This window comes from Manis pentadactyla, chromosome 4 (genome assembly GCF_030020395.1).
Source record: "Manis pentadactyla isolate mManPen7 chromosome 4, mManPen7.hap1, whole genome shotgun sequence".
NCBI classification, from domain to species: Eukaryota; Metazoa; Chordata; class Mammalia; order Pholidota; family Manidae; genus Manis; species Manis pentadactyla.
Window position 1 is genome coordinate 151,267,520 of NC_080022.1, and position 22,396 is coordinate 151,289,915.

The 22,396-nt window shown below is 39.4% G+C and overlaps 1 protein-coding gene across 3 annotated transcripts; it reads right to left on the bottom strand.

The window, feature by feature from the left end:
* Positions 1-811: 811 nt before the first annotated feature.
* Positions 812-21,999, bottom strand: LOC130683502 (AP-2 complex subunit beta-like). Of its 3 annotated transcripts, none has more exons than XM_057501204.1 (5): positions 21,917-21,999; positions 16,901-16,960; positions 11,204-11,309; positions 7,963-8,098; positions 812-1,306 (listed from the first exon to the last, which is right to left on the bottom strand). In XM_057501204.1, the coding sequence occupies exons 2-5, from the start codon at positions 16,935-16,937 to the stop codon at positions 1,142-1,144; spliced, it is 444 nt and encodes a 147-aa protein (XP_057357187.1). In that variant the 5' UTR covers positions 16,938-16,960; positions 21,917-21,999; the 3' UTR covers positions 812-1,141. The 3 variants fall into 3 exon arrangements, with proteins under 3 accessions (XP_057357187.1, XP_057357186.1, XP_057357188.1); XM_057501203.1 differs by lacking the exon at positions 21,917-21,999 and adding an exon at positions 21,568-21,889 and having other exon boundaries at positions 817-1,306; XM_057501205.1 differs by lacking the exon at positions 21,917-21,999 and adding an exon at positions 21,568-21,886 and having other exon boundaries at positions 818-1,301.
* Between the last annotated feature and the right edge of the window lie 397 nt (positions 22,000-22,396).

A 22,396-nucleotide genomic window follows, 5' to 3' on the forward strand; every position in this document is an offset into this window, starting at 1 on the left:
CTTCAATGGGGTACAGAAGGGACTTGATAATATCAGTGAATGTAGTAACCACAATATTTTTCATGTGAAATCTTCATAAGAGTATATATCAACATTACCTTAATAATATAACAGTCTAACAACAACAACAAAAAACAGTAAAGGCCTTTGGTCTGGTATTCTGATACAGGGATAAAATGAGGAAGTGGAAAGACGTGTCCCACTCCACAGCCAGTCTGCAAATATCAAGCAGGGAGAAAAGAGGACTGGATTTCTGGGGCCTACAGACAAGAAAGGAGAGAGCACAGAAACTGGTTTTGGGCCTGACCTACGTTTCTGGAGTTAAGAATGCCCTCTGAAATCCTGAGTAACATACATTCTCCTTTACTAGCAAGTGCTTCCAAAGTATACCACAAAAAGACCACACCTTAAATTGTCCTACCTTATAAAGTCTCTGTAATTATTATAAACCTGTGTGCATGCTCACTTCCAAAAAATGTAAACTAAATTCTTTCCAATGATGTAGTACATATATGAGGTAACAGACAGTATGAAATATTATGTTATCTCTGATTCTGCTTTATGTAGCTAAACACAGGAAAAGAACAAAAATTCCAAGAGAAGGAAGAGAGCACACTTGTTGTTTTTCAAAACAGTTTAACAGAAGCTAAGTTTAGAAATGCCGTATGATTTTTTTTTAATGCAGACTGAATTCCAGAGGAAAAAAAACAAGAAGTAAAAAAATATATATACACTAACTGGAACATCGTTATCATGTTAATTAAATCTAATGGTAGGAAAAACATGACTGAATATTCAGTAAAGTAAGCAATTTTTTAATGGTCAATTTTTAAAGATGTGAGAATGGTAATGTAGTTATGTTCAAAAGAGATCTGATGAGATTCAAGACAGCGGCGTGAGAGGTGAGACAGAGAACTCTGCCCAAAACCACATATAGTATGAAAATATAGTTTATACAACCAAACCTAAAAAAGCATCAGAAAAGAAGGCTGCACCAGACTGCATACAAACCTCACGAACAGAGCAGATCTCATGAAACAGGGTAACGTACAAAAGCCTTGATCCATTGGGACCCAAGTCCTTCCCCGACCCCAGCTTACTGGCAGGAGGGAGAGAAATGGAGCACGGAGCGGGAGGAAGCCTAGAACTGATGAATACCCAGCCCTGGAGATCTACTTTGCAAGTACAAACCTACATTGTGTGGTGCTCTGGAGGTTGGTGGGGTTGGGGAGGTGGGACAGGCAGAGTGCTTGAGAGACTGAGATTCGGGCCGTTTGAGCAGGACAGGGATCCACATCCGGCTGCTCTGGGACAAAGGAAAGGCAGTAGGTCTGAGAGGCTTCCTAGCAGTGAGAGGGCTGCTGAAGGGGCAAGGTTTGCACAGAGCTTGCTGCACAGGAGAAGGGAGAGGTGGACAAGGTTGTCTGGGTGCGCTCTGCCTAGCAGGTTGGGAACTTTGTGGAGCTTCAGGCACTCCATCCCCCTGGCTGACTACTCAGCTATGTGACACCCAGCCTACTGAGCCTTCCTCCTGGCCTGCCGGTACCTGCTCACAAATCAGCAGTCACTGCGCTGGTGTCAGGCCAGACAGAGGGAGGCCACGCCTACATCAGCTAGAGACGCAAAGCACAGAGACTTACACCTCTGTGCTCAGCCCACTGGCTCTGATACTGGAGACAGGCGACTGTAGCTGCGAATCAGGAAACAGCTCTATCCTGCCCCCAGGCACCAGAGCTCCTCCACTACAACACCCAACCTCACTCTAGGGGCTGAGCAGCTCCAGACACTAGAATTTCTGGGCACTAGAGGGCACCACATAGAAATATGAAACGTCAAAGGAACCTGGTTCAGACCAAAATCTCACAAACCCCAGAACAAGAGCCAAATGAAACTGAAATCACCAATCTTCCTGAAAGAGAGCTCAAAACAAAAATCAGAAACATGCTCATGGAGGTACAGAAAAATATACAAGAACTCAGAACAAATTTAAGATAGAGATTCAATCATTAAGAAATTCCGTATCTGAAATGAAACATACAATTGAGGGATTTAAAAGCACATTAGAGGCAGCAGAAGACATGTTTAATGGAATAGAAATTAGCAAAGAGGAATACAAGGAAACTGAGGCACAGAGAGAAAAAAGGATCTCTAAGAATGAAAGAATATTGAGAGAACAGTGTGATGAAACCAAATGGAACAACTATTGCATTATAGGGGTACCAGAGGAAGAAGAAGAGAGACATAAAGGGATAGAACGTGTCTCTGAGGATGTAATTGCTGAAAACTTGCCCAATATGGGGAAGGAGATAGTTTCTCATGCCACAGAGATGCACAGATCTCCCAATACAAGGAACCCAAAAAGGACAACAGCAAGACATACAATAATTAAAATGGCAGAAAGACCAAGGATAAAGACAGACTTTTAAAAGCAGCTACGGACAGAAAAAATATGACATACAAAGGAAAACCCATCAGGCTATCATCAGATTTCTCAAGAGAAACCTCACAGACCAGAAGGGAGTGGCATGATATATTTAATGCAATGAAGCAGAAGGGCCTCAAACTAAGAATACTCTATCCAGCAAGGTTATCATCTAATTTGGAAGAACGGATTAAATGATTTTTCAGATAAGCAAAAGCCGAGAGAATTTACCTCCCACAAACCACCGTTACAGTGCATTTTGGAAGGACTGATATAGATGGAAGTATTCCTAAGGCTAAACAGATATCACCAGGAGAAATAAAACAACAGCAAAGTAGAACAATTAATTACTAAGCAAATGCAAAATCAAATCAACCACCCCCAAAGTCAATCAAAGGATAGACAAAGAGTACAGAATATGATACTTAATACAAAAAGAATGGAGGAGGAAGAAAAAGGAGAGAAGAAAAAAAAAAAAAAAAGACCTTTAGGTTGTATTTCTAATAGCATACGAACTGAGTTAAATCAGACTGTTAGATGGTAAGAGAATTACCACTGAACCTTTGGTAACCATAAATCTAAAGCCTGCAATGGCAATAAGTACATAGCACATACCTATCGATAATCACCCTACATGTAAATGGTCTAAATGCACCAATCAAAAGATATAGAGTCACGGAATAGATAAAAAAACAAGACACGTCTATATGCTGCCTACAAGCGACTGAAAGTAAAGGGATGGAAAAAGATATTCATGCAACTAATAGGGAGAAAAAAGCAGGAGTTGCAGTAATTGTATCAGACAAAACAGACTTCAAAATGAAGAAAGTCACAAGAGACAAAGAAGGACAATACATAATGATAAAGGGGTCAGTCCAACAAGAGGATATAACTATTATAAATATCTATGCACCCAACACAGGATCACCTACATATGTGAAACGAATACTAACAGAATTAAAGGGAGAAATAGAATGCAATGCATTCATTTTAGAAGACTACAACACTCCACTCACTCCAAAGGACAAATCAACCAGACAGAAAATGAGTAACGACACAGAGGCACTGAACAACATATTAGAACAGATGGACCTAACAGACACCTAGAGAACAGTCCATCCAATAGCAACAAAGGATAGATCAACCAGATAGAAAATAAGAGACACAGGCACTGAACAACATTAGAACAGATGGACCTAACAGACATCTACAGAACACTCCATCCAATAGCAAGAGGATGTACAATTTTCTCAAGTGCACATGGAACATTTTCAAGAAGAGATCATATACTAGGCCACAAAAAGAGCCTCAGTAAATTTAAAAATATTGAAATTGTACCAACCAGCATCTCAGACCACAAAGGTATGAAATTAGAAATAAATTACACAAAGAAAATGAAAAAGCCCACAAACACATGAAGGCTTAACAACATGCTCCTAAATAATCAATACATCAGTGACAAAATAAAAACAGATCAAGCAATATATGGAGATAAATGACAATGATACCTCAACAATGCAAAATCTGTGGGACACAGCAAAGGCCACGCTAAGAGGGAAGTATACTGCAATACAGACCTACTTCAGGAACGAACAACAATCCCTATGAACAGTCTAAACTCACAATTAACAAAACTAGAAAATGAAGAACAAATGAGGCCCAAAGTCAGGAGAAGGTGGGACATAATAAAGATTAGAGCAGAAATGAATAAAAATGAGAATAATAAAACAATACAATCAATGAAAGCAGGAGCTGATTCTTCAAGAAAATAAACAAAATAGATAAACCTGTAGACAGACATATCAAGAAAAAAGAAAAAAAAAAAACAGTCTATACACATAAACAGAATCAGAAATGAGAAAGGAAAAATCACTACCGACACCACAGAAATACAAAGAATTATGAGAGAATACTATGTAAAATTATATAGTAACAAACTGGATAACCTAGAAAAAATGGACAACTTTCTACAAAAATGCAACCTGCCAAGGCTGACCAAAGAAAAAACGGAAAATCTGAATACACCAATTATCAGCAAGGAAATTGACTCCTGGTCCAGACGGTTTCACTGCTGAATTTCATCAAACATTTAGTAAAAACCTAATACCCATCCTCTTTAAACATTCAAAGAAGTAGGATAAAAGGGAATACTCCCAAACTCACTCTACGAGGCCAACATCACTCTAATACCAAACCAAACAAAGACACCACAAAAAAAGAAAATTACAGACTAATATCCCTGACGAACACAGATGCAAAAATACTCAACAAAATAATAGCAAACCGAATTCAAAAATACATCAAAAAGATCATCCATCATGATCAAGTGGAATACATCTCAGGGATGCAAGGATGGTACAAGATTTGAAAATCGATCAACATCATCCACCAAATAAACAAAAAGAAGGACAAAAACCACATGATCATCTCCATAGATGCTGAAAAAGCATTCAGCAAATTCAACATCCATTCATGACAAAAACTCTCAACAAAATGGGTATAGAGGGCAAGTATCTCAACATAATAAAGGCAATATATGATAAACCCACAGCCAACATCATACTAAACAGCGAGAAGTTAAAATCTTTTCCTCTGAGATTGGGAACAAGACATGGATGTCCACTCGCCCCACTGTTATTCAACATAATACTGGAGGTCCTAGCCACTGCAATTAGACAAAACAAAGAAATACAAGGAATCCAGATTGATTAAGAAATCAGAGTGTCACTATTTGCAGATGACATGATATTAAACATAAAAAACCCTAAAGACTCCACTCTAAAACTACTAGAACTAATATCGAATTCAACAAAGTTACAGGATACAAAATTAATACACAGAAATTTGTGGCTCTCCTATACACTAACAATGAACTAATACAGAAATCAGGAAAACAATTCCATTCACAATACCATCAAAAAGAATAAAATACCTAGGAATAAACCTAACCAAGGAAGTGAAAGATCTATACCCTGAAAACTGTAAGATGCTCTTAAGAGAAATTAAAGAGGACACTAACAAATGGAATCTCATCCCATGCTCTTGGAAAGGAAGAATTAGTATCGTCAAAATGGCAATCCTACACAAAGCAATACACAGATTCGATGCAATCCCTATCAAATTACCAACAACATTCGAACTGGAATAGTTCAGATATTCATATAGAAACGCCAAACACCACAAATAGCCAAAGCAATCCTGAGATGGAAGAATAAAGTGGGGGGGGATCTCGCTCCCCAATGTCAAGTTCTACTACAAAGCCACAGTAATCAAGACAATTTGGTACTGGCACAAGCACAGAGACACAGACCAGTGGAACAAAATAGAGACTCCAAACATTAACCCAAACATATATGGTCAATTAATATTCGATAAAGGAGCCATGGACATACAGTGGGGAAATGACAGTCTCTTCAACACATGGTGCTGTCAAAACTGGACAGCTACATGTAAGAAAACGAAACTGGATCACTGTCGAACCCCATACACAAAAGTAAATTCGAAATGGATCAAAGACCTGAATGTCAGTCATGAAACCATAACACTCTTAGAAAAAAACATAGGCAAAAATCGTTTGGACATAAACATGAGCAACTTCTTCAGGAACATATCTCCCCGGGCAAGGGAAACGAAAGCAAAAATGAACAGTTGGGACTATATCAAGCTGAAAAGCCTCTGTACAACAAAGGACACCATCAGTAGAACAAAAAGGCATCCTACAGTATGGGACAATATATTCATAAATGACAGATTCGATAAAGGGTTGATATCCAAAATATACAAAGAGCTCATGCAACTCAACAAACAAAAAGTAAACAATCCAATTAAAAAACGGGCAGAGGAGCTGAATAGACAGTTATACAAAGAAGAAATGCAGATGGCCAAAAGACATATGAAAAGATGCTCCACATTGCTAGTCATCAGAGAAATGCAAATTAAAACCACAATGAGATATCACCTCACACCAGTAAGGATCGCCACCATGCAAAAGACAAACAACAAATGCTGGCGAGGTTGTAGAGAAAGGGGAACCCTCCTATACTGCTGGTGGGAATGTAAATTAGTTCAACCACTATGGAAAGCAATATGGAGGTTCCTCAAAGAGCTCAAAATGGAAATACCATTTGACGCAGGAATTCCACTCCTAGGAATTTACTGTAAGAATACAAAAGCCCAGCTTGAAAAGGACAGATGCACCCCTATGTTTATTGCAGCACTATTCACAATAGCCAAGAAACAGAAGCAACCTAAGTGTCCATCAGTAGAGGAATGGATAAAGAAGATGTGGTACATATACACAATGGAATATTATTCAGCCATAAGAAAACAAATCCTACCATTTGCAACAACATGGATGGACCTAGAGGGTATTAGGGTCAGTGAAATAAGCCAGGTGGAGAAAGACAAGTACCAAATGATTTCACTCATATGTGGAGTATAAGAACAAAGAAAAACTGAAGGAAGAAAACAGCAGCAGAATCACAGAATCCAAGAATGGACTAACAGTTACCAAAGGGAAAGGGACTGGGATGGATGGGTGGGAAGAGAGGGGTAAGGGGGGAAAAGGGGCATTATGATTAGCCCACATAATGTGGGAGGGGGTACACAGGTAAGGCAGTATAACACAGAGAAGACAAGTAGTGCTTCTATAGCATCTTACCATGTCGATGGACAGTGACTGTAATGGCGTATGTGGAAGGGACTTGATAACAGGGGGACTCTAGTAATCATAATGTTGGTCATGTAATTGTACATTAATGATACCAAAATGGGAGAGGAGGGGAGGGGAGGGGAGGGGAGGGGAGGAGAGGGGAGGGGAGGGGAGGGGAGGGAAGGGAAGGAAAGGGAAGGGAAGGGAGGAAGGAAGGAAGGAAAACAGATCTTACTCTGATAATGATAAATGTAAGGATGAACTTATTTTTCATCCTTGTAACTTCCAGGGTTTGCTTTAAAATTATCCAGGAGGAGAGGGGTAGGGGTCAACAAAGTATTTATGAGGAGTATAAATTAAAACAAGCCCAGCTGTGGGTTGGTAACTATTGAAACTGCCAAGGTGGGTATTTAGGAAGATACTACACTATGTCCTCTCCTTGAACACATTTCAAAACTCACATAATACAAAACCTTATCAAACATTTTAACACCTTATGTGAAGCAAAAGTAGTAGCTCCTGCAGTTTTTCCACTACTTTGGACTTGTAAGCATAATTTCTACAAAGATAAAATAGTTAAAGCCCCAGTTTACTGATCTTACAATGGTAAGCCCAACCTCTGTCAGCCTTGGAAGGTACAACAGGTTTCACCTGGCTTTCTTCTCCATCTCCAAGGATGCACCAAGCCCAACTAACAAGGCTCCCCATTTAACTGGATGACAAATGCAGGCATATACGTGCTTAAGATATGAATGTTCCCAGTCACTGCCTCTACTTCTCTGGAGGCCCTCTTTTGGAACAGAGGTTGCTTGTTTGCACTATATCAAGAAACACTTCTGTAAAGGCTGAGGTAGAAGAGACTGCTCTTGAGTCTTTGGGGAGAAGTTACCTTTACAAAGCTGTTAACAGCCATGATAGCCATATCTGGCTGACTCTTGGCATAGTTCATTAAGTAGAGATACACGAGCTTCTTTAGCTCCAGGTTGTCAGTCTGCATACAGTTCACTACGTCTGGAAAGAGAGAGCTGAGAAGAGAGAAAAAAGAAGGGAGTCAACAGATGTTGGTGTTAAAGCTGTTGGATCGAATATGAAGAAATGACCTTATTTTACAAAGTGATTGGATGCAAGGACAAGTGTCCCCACATGATAATTATTATCACAGAAACAAATTACTAAAGAAATTACAGTGTTGGTTCCACGAAGGTCTCTAAAAATAATTTTTTTTAACTTACAAAAACTGTCAAACAAAAGGAAAGAGTAGTAGAGTGAACCTGATGTATATTCTCCACACAGTCACCAACAACTTTTGACCCATGACCAATCTTATTTGATATATAGCCTCAACCTACTCTTCCCTCCCCCAGTCCCTACTCCATATGGTTGCTCTGGATTATTTTTAAGCAAATCCTAGACATTGTTATCATTTATACATAATATTTTTGGGCATACCTTGAGGAATCATTTTTTAAAATATCACAGTATCACATACAAAAATTCAAATTCTTCCTATCAATTCATTGCAGTTTCAAAGAACTACAGTTGTTAAGCTTTTTAAAACTCATATTCTTCCATCCTTGATTTTAACTTATTTAGTTATTAACTCCTGGGTTCTTGTGATATATATCTGTGTTTTCAATAGCTTCCTTGCTTTCTGAGAGAACAAGGCACATTCCATCCAGGCTCATTTTGTGTATTTCTAATCCCACAACTAGACTCAGTCATTTTTTTAATACATCCTGATTCTCTTTTAGTGGAATGTATTTATTTTTAACATTACACATTCAAACAAATGAAAATGAGTGCACTCAAAAAGAAAAGGAATTTATACTTTTTCCATGTTCAAGTCATTGCCTGGTCTATCATTCACCTATAAAGCCAAAGAAAACAAATTTATATTTCCGTACACAAAGAATCACCTTTTGCATGGAAGGATTGAGTGTGTCAGATTTTAAATTACAAGCCGTATTTTTTAAGTATGGTTAACGTTACCTTTACACGAAGTTAGTAATTAATCGTCCCCCAAGGCTTTTTCAAAGTACCTTACAAACTTTCAGTTCTTCTAAATATCTTACTAATAGTACAGGAGAAAGAAGAAGCAAATGTCAGTACATTCTACAGAAAAGTTAACAGAATGACTGAAAACCTGCTTATATAGTATAACTCCTGTACATGCAGAAAAACAGTATACAGAAATATAAATTATTTACAAAGATGAAGATGGACTGCAAAGTCAAAGAATCCACCATTACCTCCAATGAACCAATGACTTCTTACCTGGAAGGCAAACTCTATGTTTAACTTGCCTGTATGTACCTAGTGTAGTTTCATGCACATGTAGATATTTAAAACACTAACTGACACTCTTCAAAAATTACCATTCTTTCCATGTCCTAGGGTAATAGGAAATAGCTCATGTGAAAACAACAGTAAAACCAGTAAATAAATGTGAAACATGAGCTAATAGTAAATGTAAGATCCTAAAGAAACGAATTCCAACAACCTCCACAAGATCAAGATCTTGATAAAAAATAGTCAAAGCTCTGGCAGACACCATAGGGGAGGAGGGGTGGTGTGAGTAGGTGAGCGAGGGCTTCTGGCGGGTGTTGGGGATGGTATACAGGGTCACAAACTTCCAATCATAATATACAGGGATGGTAGTGCAGCATGGAGAATATAGTCAATGGCTCTGTAACATCTTTCTGTGTTGACAGATAGTAACCGCACTACTTGGGGTGAGGAATTAATAATGGGTTTAACTGATGAATCATTGTGTTGTATAATTGAAACCAATGTAATCTTCTATATCAACTATACTTCAACACAAGAAAAAAGAACAGTCAAAGTTCTAGTGGTAAAAATTGTTAAGTACCAACCTATAAAGCTAGAAACCTGAACTTTCCAATAGGTTAGCCACTAGTCACATAGAGCTACTGAGCGCTTGCAATGTGGCTAGTCTGAACTGTGATGTGATGTCTATATAAAACATATACTGGATTTTGAAGAGTTGGCATGAAAAATATGTAAGAGTTCATTAATAAATTTTTAATATTGACTTCATGTTGAAATAATACTACTTTGGATATACTGAGTTAAATAAAATATAATAATTACGTATAAAGCACTTCTGCACAGCAAAGTGTGGTGGCTGACTTGAAAAAGAAAAGCCCTTGCACAATTGTTTGAAATGGGGACACCGTATTTTTGAATGACTGACATACTTCTAAATTTTCTGGTAGGACATTAAAAAAGTAAAACAAATTAATTATTTTATTTTATTTAACTCAGTATATCCTATTTCACCACATGGATTATTAGTAAGACCTGTACTCAAGATTCAAGGTTTAGCAAAGTAGAAGTTTCAATGCTTCATGAAGGACAGACCTAAGTGAAACTGCCTTTTTCCTGTAAAAACACAGTGGTGAAGAATATACATTGACTACTGTCATAGTTTGGCATCACTGCCTTGATTTATGCTAAGGCATCAGAGGTACAAATGGCAACACAGTGAAAAAGCAAAGTATTATTATTATAAGAATAGATATGACCTCATGGACTCGCTGGAAGAATCTTAGGAATCCTGAGAGGCCTACAGATAATCCTTACTTAATTCAAAATGCTCTTGATATATCAACTACAAAAAAAAAGAAGAAGGAAGGGGAGAAAAAGGAGGAAAGGAAGGGAGGAAGGAAGGAAGGAAGAAAGAAAATAAAAAAACCAAAAAGACCCAATGCATTTTGTTAACATTTGTTTTCATCTTGAATTCAGCAACTGAATGTAGAGCTGTAAAGTTAAGGGTACTGACTTGAGCCAATTAAAGAACATAAGAGTTTCTGCTTCCCAGTATATTTTTATCATCTTCTAAAATTCAGGAACAGGTTTGTAACTGTGCCAGCTCTCAGGTTTTATGCTGCATGTATGCAACAAAATCAAACTATTTATTCTGCCAAAACAAGATCAAGAAAGCTTAAGCCATGAGTTAACAGAGAAGTAATTTCCCTCATGACGTTTTCAGTGGGACAAATCCATTTTCATAGGGTCTATGATTATAACAGTTGTCAAAGAAAAGCAGTAAAAGCCATAAAGTAGGATATGGGTCTGAAGTGACCAACGGCAGGGGTGACCACCCTTACCTAACATCCTTCCCCACAGTCATAGCAGCAATCACTTTCTTCACAGCCTCCTTCCTCTTTTCTTTCTTTTCATTGTTGAGTTCAGCCTTTAATTCAAAGATTTCTCCTACAAGAAAACAGAAGGGTGAGGTCCCCAAACGGGAGAACCAGAGCAGAACAGTGTACCACATAACAAGTAACACAACAACACCAGACCAGAGGCAGGGCAGTAACTGAAATAAAAATTTTTCAGTTATCGGATAGGTACAAGTCAAGTCCCTAGAACATCAACTGACCCACTGATGAGGATACCGTTTTTTAAGGTATGGCCAAAGAGGAAGGTACAATCGAGATCTGAGGAGGCACAGGAGTGGGAAAACAGATCTCCTGAAATCTTAACACCATGAGGAAAAAATGGCATCTGCGGGATCACCTCCCATCAGAACTGCAAGATCCTAGGAGAACAATACACGCAGACAAGGAAAGGGTTCACAAATCATTGTCTTCAAGCCAGAAGAGACTCCAGTTATCATATCATTCACCCACTCTCAACTTCACAAATAAAGAGCCAAGGCTCAAAGGTCACAGTGAGTTAATGACAGAGCGAGCTACCTTCGAGCTGTCTCTCCAGACTGCTGAATCCAGAGGTTCTCAACCTTGGCCACCCACTAATATTACCTGGGAAGTATTTAAAAATAACAATGCTCAGGCTCCACTCTGGACCAAATAAATCAGCATGTCAAGGAGAACTCTTAAGTTCATATTTTTCTAAGTTCCCCCAAGCGATTCTAATGCACAACTAGGATTGAGAATCACTGCTCTCTAATTAGAAGCCAGTGGGTTTTAAGGCTTCATCCTATTCAATCAATCAAACAGAAATTATAATCTTGAAGTTTCAAGAATGGTACAAACCAGAGTCATTTCTAAAGGTCCAACCTGAGTGACCCTCGGGCCCTGCACTGTGAAGGCCAGGGGAACTATAAGGCCCAGGCTCATCTATCTTCAGAAAGCTGAACCAGAAAAGAGAAGGTAACAATCCTTGCTGTTTTTAAAAGAAAGAAAATACACCACTAAGTCCATGAAAAAGTAGACTACTCCCAGTTCAACCTTCCATCTGTATGCTTAAACTCTGCTACAATAACTGCCTCATTTCCCTCCACCTTTACGGCTGCTCTTGATGTTCATTTTAACCAGACCTCATTCACCAGTTAGAAATAGTGGGGGCGGCAAACTATGTGATCTGCTAAAGCCTCTAAATGGGAAGGATGAAACTGGCAAGAAACATACAAGTTGAGCACTAAAAAGATTTATTACACAAATAGCCATGGCCAACAGGACAACCAAATCAATGTTACAAAAATCACTGATTTAATGGACAGCTGCAAAAACAGCTGAACCAGAAAAGCTAGACCTTTTAAGAGTCAGCTGTCTCTTCACCAAGTCCTCTGCTGCCAAATCCAGCTCTCTGGGTTCCCATCATTTACTTTCGGGAACTGTAAAGGACAAGCAGCAGGGTTTCAGAAAGTCTGCACTGGGACTAGCAGCAGGACTTAAAGAATCAAAACAGGATGTAACTGAAACTATTCCAACAGCATAACTTAAAGAGTATGTTCCAGTGGCAGTTCTGGTGGGCGATGTAGGAAGTAAAGGGAACTCGGTCTATCCATTTTTTTCTAAATGTGGTGGTTCACCCAGGTATGATTCAATCTGTAAGTCTTAAACTTAAACAAATCCCTGAATTAAAAAAGGTTACCAGGATCCACTGCAAGAGAAGGAAGGTTTGAGAAGTTAGGTGAGTTTTAAAATTAAACCTTTCATGTCATTATAGAATAGCTTGGTCATTAACAGAATAAATAAACACATTTCAGAATAAGAGATTCTGAAAAAAGCTGAAAATGAGTGACAAGGGACTGATGGTTTTGGGGAGATATAATTAATAAAAATAGGGAATAAGCTGGGTGGAGCCAAGGAGGGCCACTAAGTCAGACATCTATCTTGTACATACCATTAAATTCCTATCTTTTACCCCTACTCCTCCCCCTATAAAAATCTACCAAACATGGTTAGCAGCTAGCAATGGTTCTCAATCTTGGTTACAAATTAGAAAAACGTGGGGAGATTTTAAAAATCCCCCACGACTGGGCCACATCACAGACCAATGAAATCAGGATTTCTGGGGGCTCACCAGTATTGTTTTAAACTTCCTAGGCGACATTAAGGTGCAGGCAAGGTTGAAAGCCACTAGCAGCTGATACACTTCAACAACTCACTGTGGAGGTTTCTGTAATGTACCCTTACATACCTCCAAATGACAGAATAGGACTGACATATTTGTGTTTTCTAGAAAATGTTCTGGAGCTCCTTGTTCACTCCAGGCAACTATAGTATGACCTATTTTTCTTTTCTTTTTAAATAATTTCAAACTTTTTTTTAACAGTATTTTTTTTTAGTATCATTAATATTCAATCACATGAGCAACACTGTGGTTACTAGATTCCCCCCATTATCAAGTCCCCACCACATACCCCATTTACAGTCATTGTCCATCAGCATAGTACGATGCTATAGAGTCACTACTTGTCTTCTCTGTGCTATACTACCTTCTCCGTGCCCCCCACACATATATTATGTGTGCTAATTATAATGCCCCTTATTCCCCTTCTCCCTCCCTTCCCACTCACCCTCCCCAGTCCCTTTCCCTTTAGTAACTGTTAGTCCATTCTTGGATTCTGTGAGTCTGCTGCCGTTTTGTTCCTTCAGTTTTTGCTTTGTTCTTATGCTCCACAAATGAGTGAAATCATTTGGTACTTGTCTTTCTCCACCTGGCTTATTTCACTGAGCATAATACCTCCAGCTTCATCCATGTTGTTGCAAATGGTAGGATTTGTTTTCTCTTTATGGCTGAATAATATTCCATTGTGTGTATGTACCGCCTGTTCTTTACCCATTCATCTACTGATGGGACACTTAGGTTCCTTCCATTTCTTGGCTATTGTAAATAGTGCTGTGATAAACATAGGGGTGCATATTTCTTTCCAAATGGGATTGTGCATTCTTAGGGTAAATTCCTAGGAGTGGAATTCCTGGGTCAAATGGTATTTCTATTTTTAGTTTTTTGAGGAACCTCCATACTGCTTTCCACAATGGTTGAACTAGTTTACATTCCCACCAGCAGTGTAGGAGGGTTCCCCTTTCTCCACATCCTGGCCAGCATTTGTTGTTCCTAGTCTTTTCTATGGTGGCCATCCTAACTGGGGTGAGGTGATATCTCATTATGATTTTAATTTACATTTCCGTGATAATTAGTGATGTGGAACATCTTTTCATGTGCCTGTTAAATCATTTCAATCTTAAAGGGAAGTTGCAAAATTCCCCAATTGTTAATGCTGGCGCCACATTTGCTTTACCATATTTTAGATTTACATATTTATTCCCTGAATCATTTAACAGTATGCTGCAGCCATCATGTCCTTTAGCTCTAAATATGTCAGTGTATAACTCGTAAGAACAATTATCTTACATAACCAAAATATAATGATCAAAATCAGGAAGTTTACAATTGATATGTCACCATCATCTATCTTTAGACTTTATTCAAAGGTCTTGATAATGTCCTTTATAGCAATTTTACCCCACCCTGCTGTGCCCAGGATCATACAATACATTTACTGTCATATCTCTTTAGTCTTCTTTAATGGGCAACAGTTCCTCAGCCTTTGTGTTTCATGATAGTATTTTCTTTTAAGTACAGGCTAGTTATTTTATAGAACGCCCTCAGTTTGGGTTTGTCACAGGTATTCCCTCACGATTACACTGAGGTTAAGCATCTTGGCAGCAAATTCTTAAGTGATGGTGTGTTCTCAGTGCACGACATCAAGAGACAAATGTTAATTTATCTACTGGTGATGGTAGCATGGAATACTTAAGGTGGTAAATGCCAAGTTTTGACACTGTGAAGTTACTATTTTTTCCTTTATAATTAGTAAATAATCTGTGAAAAGGTAACTTGGAGACTATTTAAATATCCCTTCCTCAAAAACTTTCACCCGCTAGTTGGTTTAGCATTCATCAGTGACTCCTGCCTGAATTAGTTATGATGATGATTTATGTGTATATACATATATATTATTCAATGAGTTAGAGTTCACCGTGATCTCTTTTTTATATGATTAAACCATCTCAAATTTGGCCAGTGGGAGCCCCTTCAAACCACATCGCTCCTTGACATGTCCCATTGTTTTTTCAGCGCTCCCCCCCTTTCTGGTACAAGATGTTATGTTCACCTAGTACTCTGCCTTGACCCTGCCCTGGAATCAGCCCTTTCTCCAAAGAATCATGACTCCTTTTAGTGGGAAATGATATTTAGAAAACAAGATCTAGGCATTTGGTATACTCTAACTTGAAAGAAATTAGGGCATTTAATAGTAACTCTATATATTTTACAGTGCTGAGAAAATCTGACTCACACATAGTAGGCACTCAATAAACATTTACCGAATAAATGAATGGAATTAATAAATCAACGTAGAAAGGCTCTGCAAAGTGTTCAAGACGAAAGACCAAACTCAGTTCAATCTCACAACAGTCAGGAGGCTGAGGCCAGTAAACATTACATGGAATAACAAAAAAGATAAATTCTGGGGCAGAAAAGCAGTCATATTTCAGCCCCTGGGGGAGAGGAGAAAAGGTACATCTGAGAAGGTAAGCTGTTGGAGAATAAGAGGAATGCTAGTTGGTACCATGCCCAGAATACTTCAGTAACTATAAGGATGACTGAATACAATAACACAGAATTCTGATCCTGAGGAGTAAGCTCAGCTCAGCTGAGGCGCACAACAGCCTGAGAAGGGCTAAACTGGCCTGCTTTTGATGGGAGGGCCATGTACATAGCACTAGAAATGAACTTTGTTATTTAGGAACAATTTTACAAAAGATGAGGGATTTGGACTTTTCCTAAGAACGCTTACTTTCTAGCCCCACAGTCATATGTAAAAACAAATGTTATTTCTCACTACAAAGATGGACGAGCTAATAAATTCAAATTTATTAATCAACAGCCTGACTTTAAAATCATGGAATTGACTCAAATGGTTCCCTATTTTAACTACAAAGAATATATTAAACAAAGCCCAAAAATGAGGTGGATCTGTATGGAAAGATGTAAAAACATCACATTTCTATGTAGTTTTGCATGGCCCCTTTTTTGTTAAAGACAGAAAAATGTTTAAACTGTAAGTATTAATATATGCATTTATATGCACAGAAAAAGACTGAGTATACACACCTAGTTCCCCTCAGGTACAAGGAGGGGAAAAAGAACTTTCATTTTTATTTTTTATATATCTATACTGCTTTAATCATATTTCTTATAAAATGTTTATTTCCAAGTAAAAAAATGAAAAGAAAAGAAACATGCTGCTTACTCTTTTCTTCTCAGATCTATCAATTTTCAACGGATCCGTGTTGGAGCCCTTCCTTTCACTAAAACATGACCTTTAAGTCAAAATGATGTACAGCACAGTCTTATCTTTAGAAACCTATACTTCAGGAATTTACTCAAATATACTTTTCTGTAGAAGCAGAAGGTCCTCAATGAGACTGTGGATGTCTACTTATCTGAAGACGTCAAGAACTTTCCACTCGTGGCAATCTTATACCACAACTTTTGAAGAATCTCAAGAGAACTCAAAAGTTCTTTGATCAGGTTTGTATACTTACCTTTCTTATTTGTTGTGAAGTACTTGGAATCTGTCATGGTTTTGGATCTTTAATGTGCACCTAGAGCAAGAAAAAAGAATTCATTTATCCAAGTTATTTATGTCCAGCAAGGCATTTGATTAATTTTAAGGACATTTGTAAGAACTTCGGTATTCAAAAATGGGTATCTTCTTATCACCATTACTCGTGATTCAATAGATGCAAAGATAAAAGAACTTAACTCTTGCCTCAAGGAGCTAATTGGGGCAAAGGCCAAATAGAATGGAGCGATAATCTGAACCTATTATGGCTTTGTGATTTTATCCACAGTTTTCTACCCAAAGCTTAAAAGACCTAAAACTAGACCTTTTTGTAAATACACCTTCAGTTAGTGACTCAAATATTTAAGATAGGGAAAAGCTGTTTTGAAAGATCTCCCCATTGTTTTCCATTCAGGAAAATATGACTTACTTTCTGCCTCAAAATGGAGTCATTCCAAAACATGTATTCTGAAGCAGTATAAGGTCTAAAGAGAAAACAGTTCTGCTACCCTACTCATCATTACAGGCAACTTTCAATGAAAGGAAGCTCTTTCAGAAAAAAAGCCTAAATTAATAGGACAGTATTCTTCCCCCAAAAGCATTTTAGAGAGGTAAACATGCTTTACACATGAATTCTTTTTTTAATCATGGTTTTCTTATTTGCAACAACCTACACTTAGCCTAACACTATTCCCAAAGAATAAATATCAGTTTACACTTAAAAACAGGGCAAAAAAAAATGTGACTGTTTTTCTGTCATATTTATAACAAAAGAGAATCAGAACTGGTGCTAAAACTTAAAAGAACATGAGTCCCAGACTCAAGGTTAATTCTGCTGTTCCATTTCCCAGGAGAATTAATCCAAGGGACACATGGCTCTACCAGTAAAACAAAAACAGTAGCAACTGGTCACATTTCTTCCTAAACAATGACACAATGTTTTCTCATTTGAAAAACTCCAAGACTTTGTCCAATGTACTTGATTTCTCTAAATACATTAAAATTTTCTTTTAATAACATTCCTTCTGTACTCAAAAATGAGTATCGTGCTCCTTATCACAATCACTACCAATACTTACTACCAAATTTAGGACAGATACCCTGGCACCTGCTCGGTACTGTTCAGTCAAAAACGAGTGACATCTGGCAAACTTGAGTGATAACACATTTGGCAAACAACAGTAAATATGGATCTGAGAGAAAAGACCTAAGCACTAAAGAAATCAGTGTAATTAAGGAAAAAGAGCCAGATAAACATGAAATCATGAAAAAAGCCTGGCTCAAATCTGATCTCTAAATGTGTTACGTGGACACTCTAAGGGAAATTAGACTCATAGGCTATCTCTTCAAGCAGCTGCTTGCTATTTACAGTCTTGGTTCTTATATAAGAATGTTTTGGTTGAACCAGAATTTCACTGAATTACCTTGTAAAAAGAAGTGAGCTAGAATTCACAAATATTATAGAATGCAAAAATTTGTTTTCACAGTATTTGTCATAACTAAAAATCTGTACCAGGTTTGCCTTATGCAATACTTTATCATAATGCCTTTCCAGCAAAAATTCAAAGAATGGTATAATTTAATCAATTCACAATGTAAACTAAATGTGAAGTGAGCAAACTGAGGAAAGGAGCCCTTCACATAAGAGACCTGGAATAAATCTGGTTACCTAATAAGTATCCAGAAATGATTACTGAGCCCACCTGGACTCTAGGCTGTTACAGTCTGTCCAAGATGTTACTATGCTATTCTAAGGCCCATGGGATCATCAACATTTAGAAGCTGCTGAAGACTTAAAACCAAAACTCTGGAATTTTTCACCCAGTTTCTTTGGAAGGCACAAGAAATTCTTCTGTATTCCAAAGCTCTCATACACACACATTAAATTCTTAACAGTTTTCACCACAATCTGTTAAACACTAAATTAACCTAGTCTTAAATCCTACCTTTATTAGCGACCCACACATTTCACTACCTCCCCTACCAAATTTCACTGTCAAGGAATGTATTCTGTCCTATTCACACTGTGAGCACAGTGCTCTTAACAAGAGAATAATGTGCCACCCACAAAATTTCAGCAAGAGCAGGTTATCAAGCAATCTTAGATCCTACATTAAGAATCCCAGCTCTTAAAGGGAGAAACATACTCTCTGAGCTCACGCTGTTGTAACACAGTAATAGTACAGAGCTTACCCATAATGACTTTATCAAGTTAGTTCCTGTCTTAAGCCCAAAAGAAACTCCCTGAAAGTCTAAACAAAAACGAATGAGAAGAGGTGGCAGTTGCAAATGCCACTGAACTGTTCACTTCAAAACAGTTGATTTTATGTTACATGAATTTCATATAAAAGTTATATTATCTATATATTTTTGAAAAACTTTGGAATACAGTTGAGAGAAGGCCTCCTCCCTATACAGATTATGTATCTAGATTTAACACAACCTACTTTCTACCAAATACAGCTTGTGAAAGTCTCTTCTCTTCCTATACTCCCTCCTTCCAGTTCTCCTAAAGAAAATAAGGCCAGAAAAAAATTAATAAGGTCTTAATTTAAAATAGGTCTCTGGGAAATTACAACTAAATTAGAGTTGGTGAGGCCACTAAACCCCTTTTTACACACAGATGGAATTTACAGCCTGGTGCTCATAGTGAAAAACTGGCCAGAGTAAAGTATAAAGCGGAAAGGTCATTCCAGCAAACTTCTATTACAAGGGTGACAGGCGGTAATCAGCTATTTCGATAATGCTGCAAAAACAAAAGTATCTTCAGTTATCATTTAGCTCATAAGAAATTATAACTGATTTCCATTTAAACATGACAGACTCCAAAGCAATTTGTTAATATTACACAGTAAGGAAAAAAGAGCAAAGCTTAAAAGTTTTACATCCAATTCTTAACTGAAATACCACTAAACTTTGGAAAACTTAAGCCTGAAAGTTAGCAAAGAAGGAAGGAAAAGGAACATACCCTACTCAATTCATTACATGTTCAGCTTGGTTCAAACCAGTGCCTACAATAGTACACATTAAAATGTGGATGTTCAAAAAAAAAAAACTGGAAGAACTGGACTTTCTTCAGTCTCTTAGTTCACAGAATGTTAGGTTTCTATTAATTTTCACCATCCAACTTTCAGTGAGGCAGTTGGAACACACTATCCTCTCTGCTTCCTTGGGAGTTTAAACTGTTCAAATACCTGCGAATAGTTCTCACTTTACTGCCACGCTTTGTCATCACTGGAATGTGTTACACGTTTTGCTGTACAGCTGCATCTCCTTCATCCACTGCTCTCTATTATTACTTTATAAATGTACCCTGAGGCTAAGCAATTGAGGTATACCAGGAAAGTAACTAATGATTTAAATTTTTTCTCATTCAGACCACCTTTTTTGTCATTCTGCCTTTTCTAAACTTACTACCTGCGTTTTTCTTTTAAACCACAGTGATTATCAGGACAGTGTTTGGCATTTAAAAAACACTGCTTTAAGCAGACAGACTCCACAAAGGGACTAGTGGTTACCAAAGGGGAGGGAGGGAGAAGGGGACTGAGGGGTATTATGATTAGTGCACCTGGTGTGTGTGGGGTCACGGGGAACACAGTTTAGCACAGAGAATACAAGTAGGGACTCTGTGGCATCTTACTACACTGATGGACAGTGACTGCAATGGCGTAAGGGGGTGGGGGGACTCGATAATAAGGGTGAATGTAGTAACCACATTGTTTTTTCTTGTGAAACCTTCCTAAGAGTGTATATCAATGTTACCTTAATAAAAACAAACAAACAAACAAATACTGCTTTATAAAATCCAAGTTTAATGAGGCATCAACACTATTTACGCTGGATAATGAAGCAGCCAAGTGAGTACACTTAAAGCCTGCCCCTCACAAAGAAGACAGCTCTGAAAACAGCATGAATAAATTCTTTGCATTCAAAGAATACGAAACAGGAAGTTCCAGTTTCTTTACCTCTGGCTTAATCTACAGCCTTTCTCAAACTAGATCATTCCTGATAAATCCAGAAAAAAAAAATCCAAGTCTGAAATGGAACCCCCCTCACTTCCCACTCTCTCACATCAGGTCAGTTTTGGAGGTTTCTCTTCCCTTCCCCCAAATGTCAGGAATTCGTCTTCTTTCCCTGGGTGTTCAAGATTCTACAGATATGTTCCTCCATTACCAGATGGGAAAGAGGAGTCCCTTAACCTTTAACTACGGGAGACGGGCGCAGATTGCCCACCAAGCGACCAACCTCTGGGGAACCCCTTTTCCCTCATGCTGGCTAGGCACGTTCCCAGTACCTCAGTGAACGACGCCAAGACGTTAACAAGGAAGGTTCTCCCCTTGGCTTCTCGCTTCTAACGGCCACACCCCTGGTCTCTGGCCCTGCTAACCCACCGCGACTCTTCGAACACATCTCCCCCCCGGTGCCCCTCAACTCCCAGCGACCACATCAGGGGAGCCCCTCTTCCCAGAAGAGCGGCGGAGTCCTTCTCTAAACCCCCTCCTCCCATCGGTCATACCCGCCGGCTCACTCCGGCCTCAACGGTCACGCTCCCAGGATCTCCTCTGCCGCGCGTGCCTGCGCCCAACCTGGGGTTCCCCTTTTCCCCCAGTGAGGGACATACCCCAAAGTAAGCTGTCTTGGACTCACCGAGGGCAAAGGCGGGGCGGCAGCTGCCTGACGGCGCAGCCAGAGAGGTGGTCTAATGGTTTCCTGCGCGTCACGATTCCTCCAGGTCTAAGCCACTGCGCAAAACCCACTTGCCAGGGACAAAGATGGTGGACAGTTACGTTTCACGTCAGAAGACCTCGCCTCGCGCGTAACGTCATGCCCGCAGGGGCAGTGCGAGCCGCAGGCTAGCGTGGGAGTGGGCCAAAGCCCCGGGCTTTGGACTGGGAAGGGTAAGGGGTCTGAAGCAGGAGTTTCAAGGCAACCAGGGGCTTGACGTCACGAAGAGCCGCTCTTCCGCTGCCCTCCTCGCCCCCGACCCCTAACTCACCAGAGGGAGCGGGGAGAGGTCGAGGGCTACACGGCGACAGCGGGCTTCAGACCTACGACGCGACGCAGCGGCCTCCCGGCCACTGACAAACGGAAGCTCCGCACTCGTTGCCCGACGCCATGACGTCGAGTAGGCGCTCTGGTCCGCCCCCGCCCCATGGAGCCAATCGCAAGGCCAGCGGAGCCGCGGGGCTGGGCCTGTGCTCTTGGAAACCGGACGATTCCCAGCTTAGGAGCCCGCCTGTGGTTCGCGAGCACCAAGCGCTGAGGCGTCCTTACTGCCCGCCTCCAGCAGGGTTTGCGTCAGAGTTAGATGCTGTTCTGGGTTGCTGACCTTGCCTGGTCTCAACACCGTAACACTGGCGCAGTAGCTTGGCCTCCTTTACTTAAGTTTGCCCACTTGCAAAGTGGGACCAGTAATGCCTACTCTATTTTGGCCTCCCTGAGAGCACCAGAGCAGTCTGGTCGGCAGAGCCTGGCG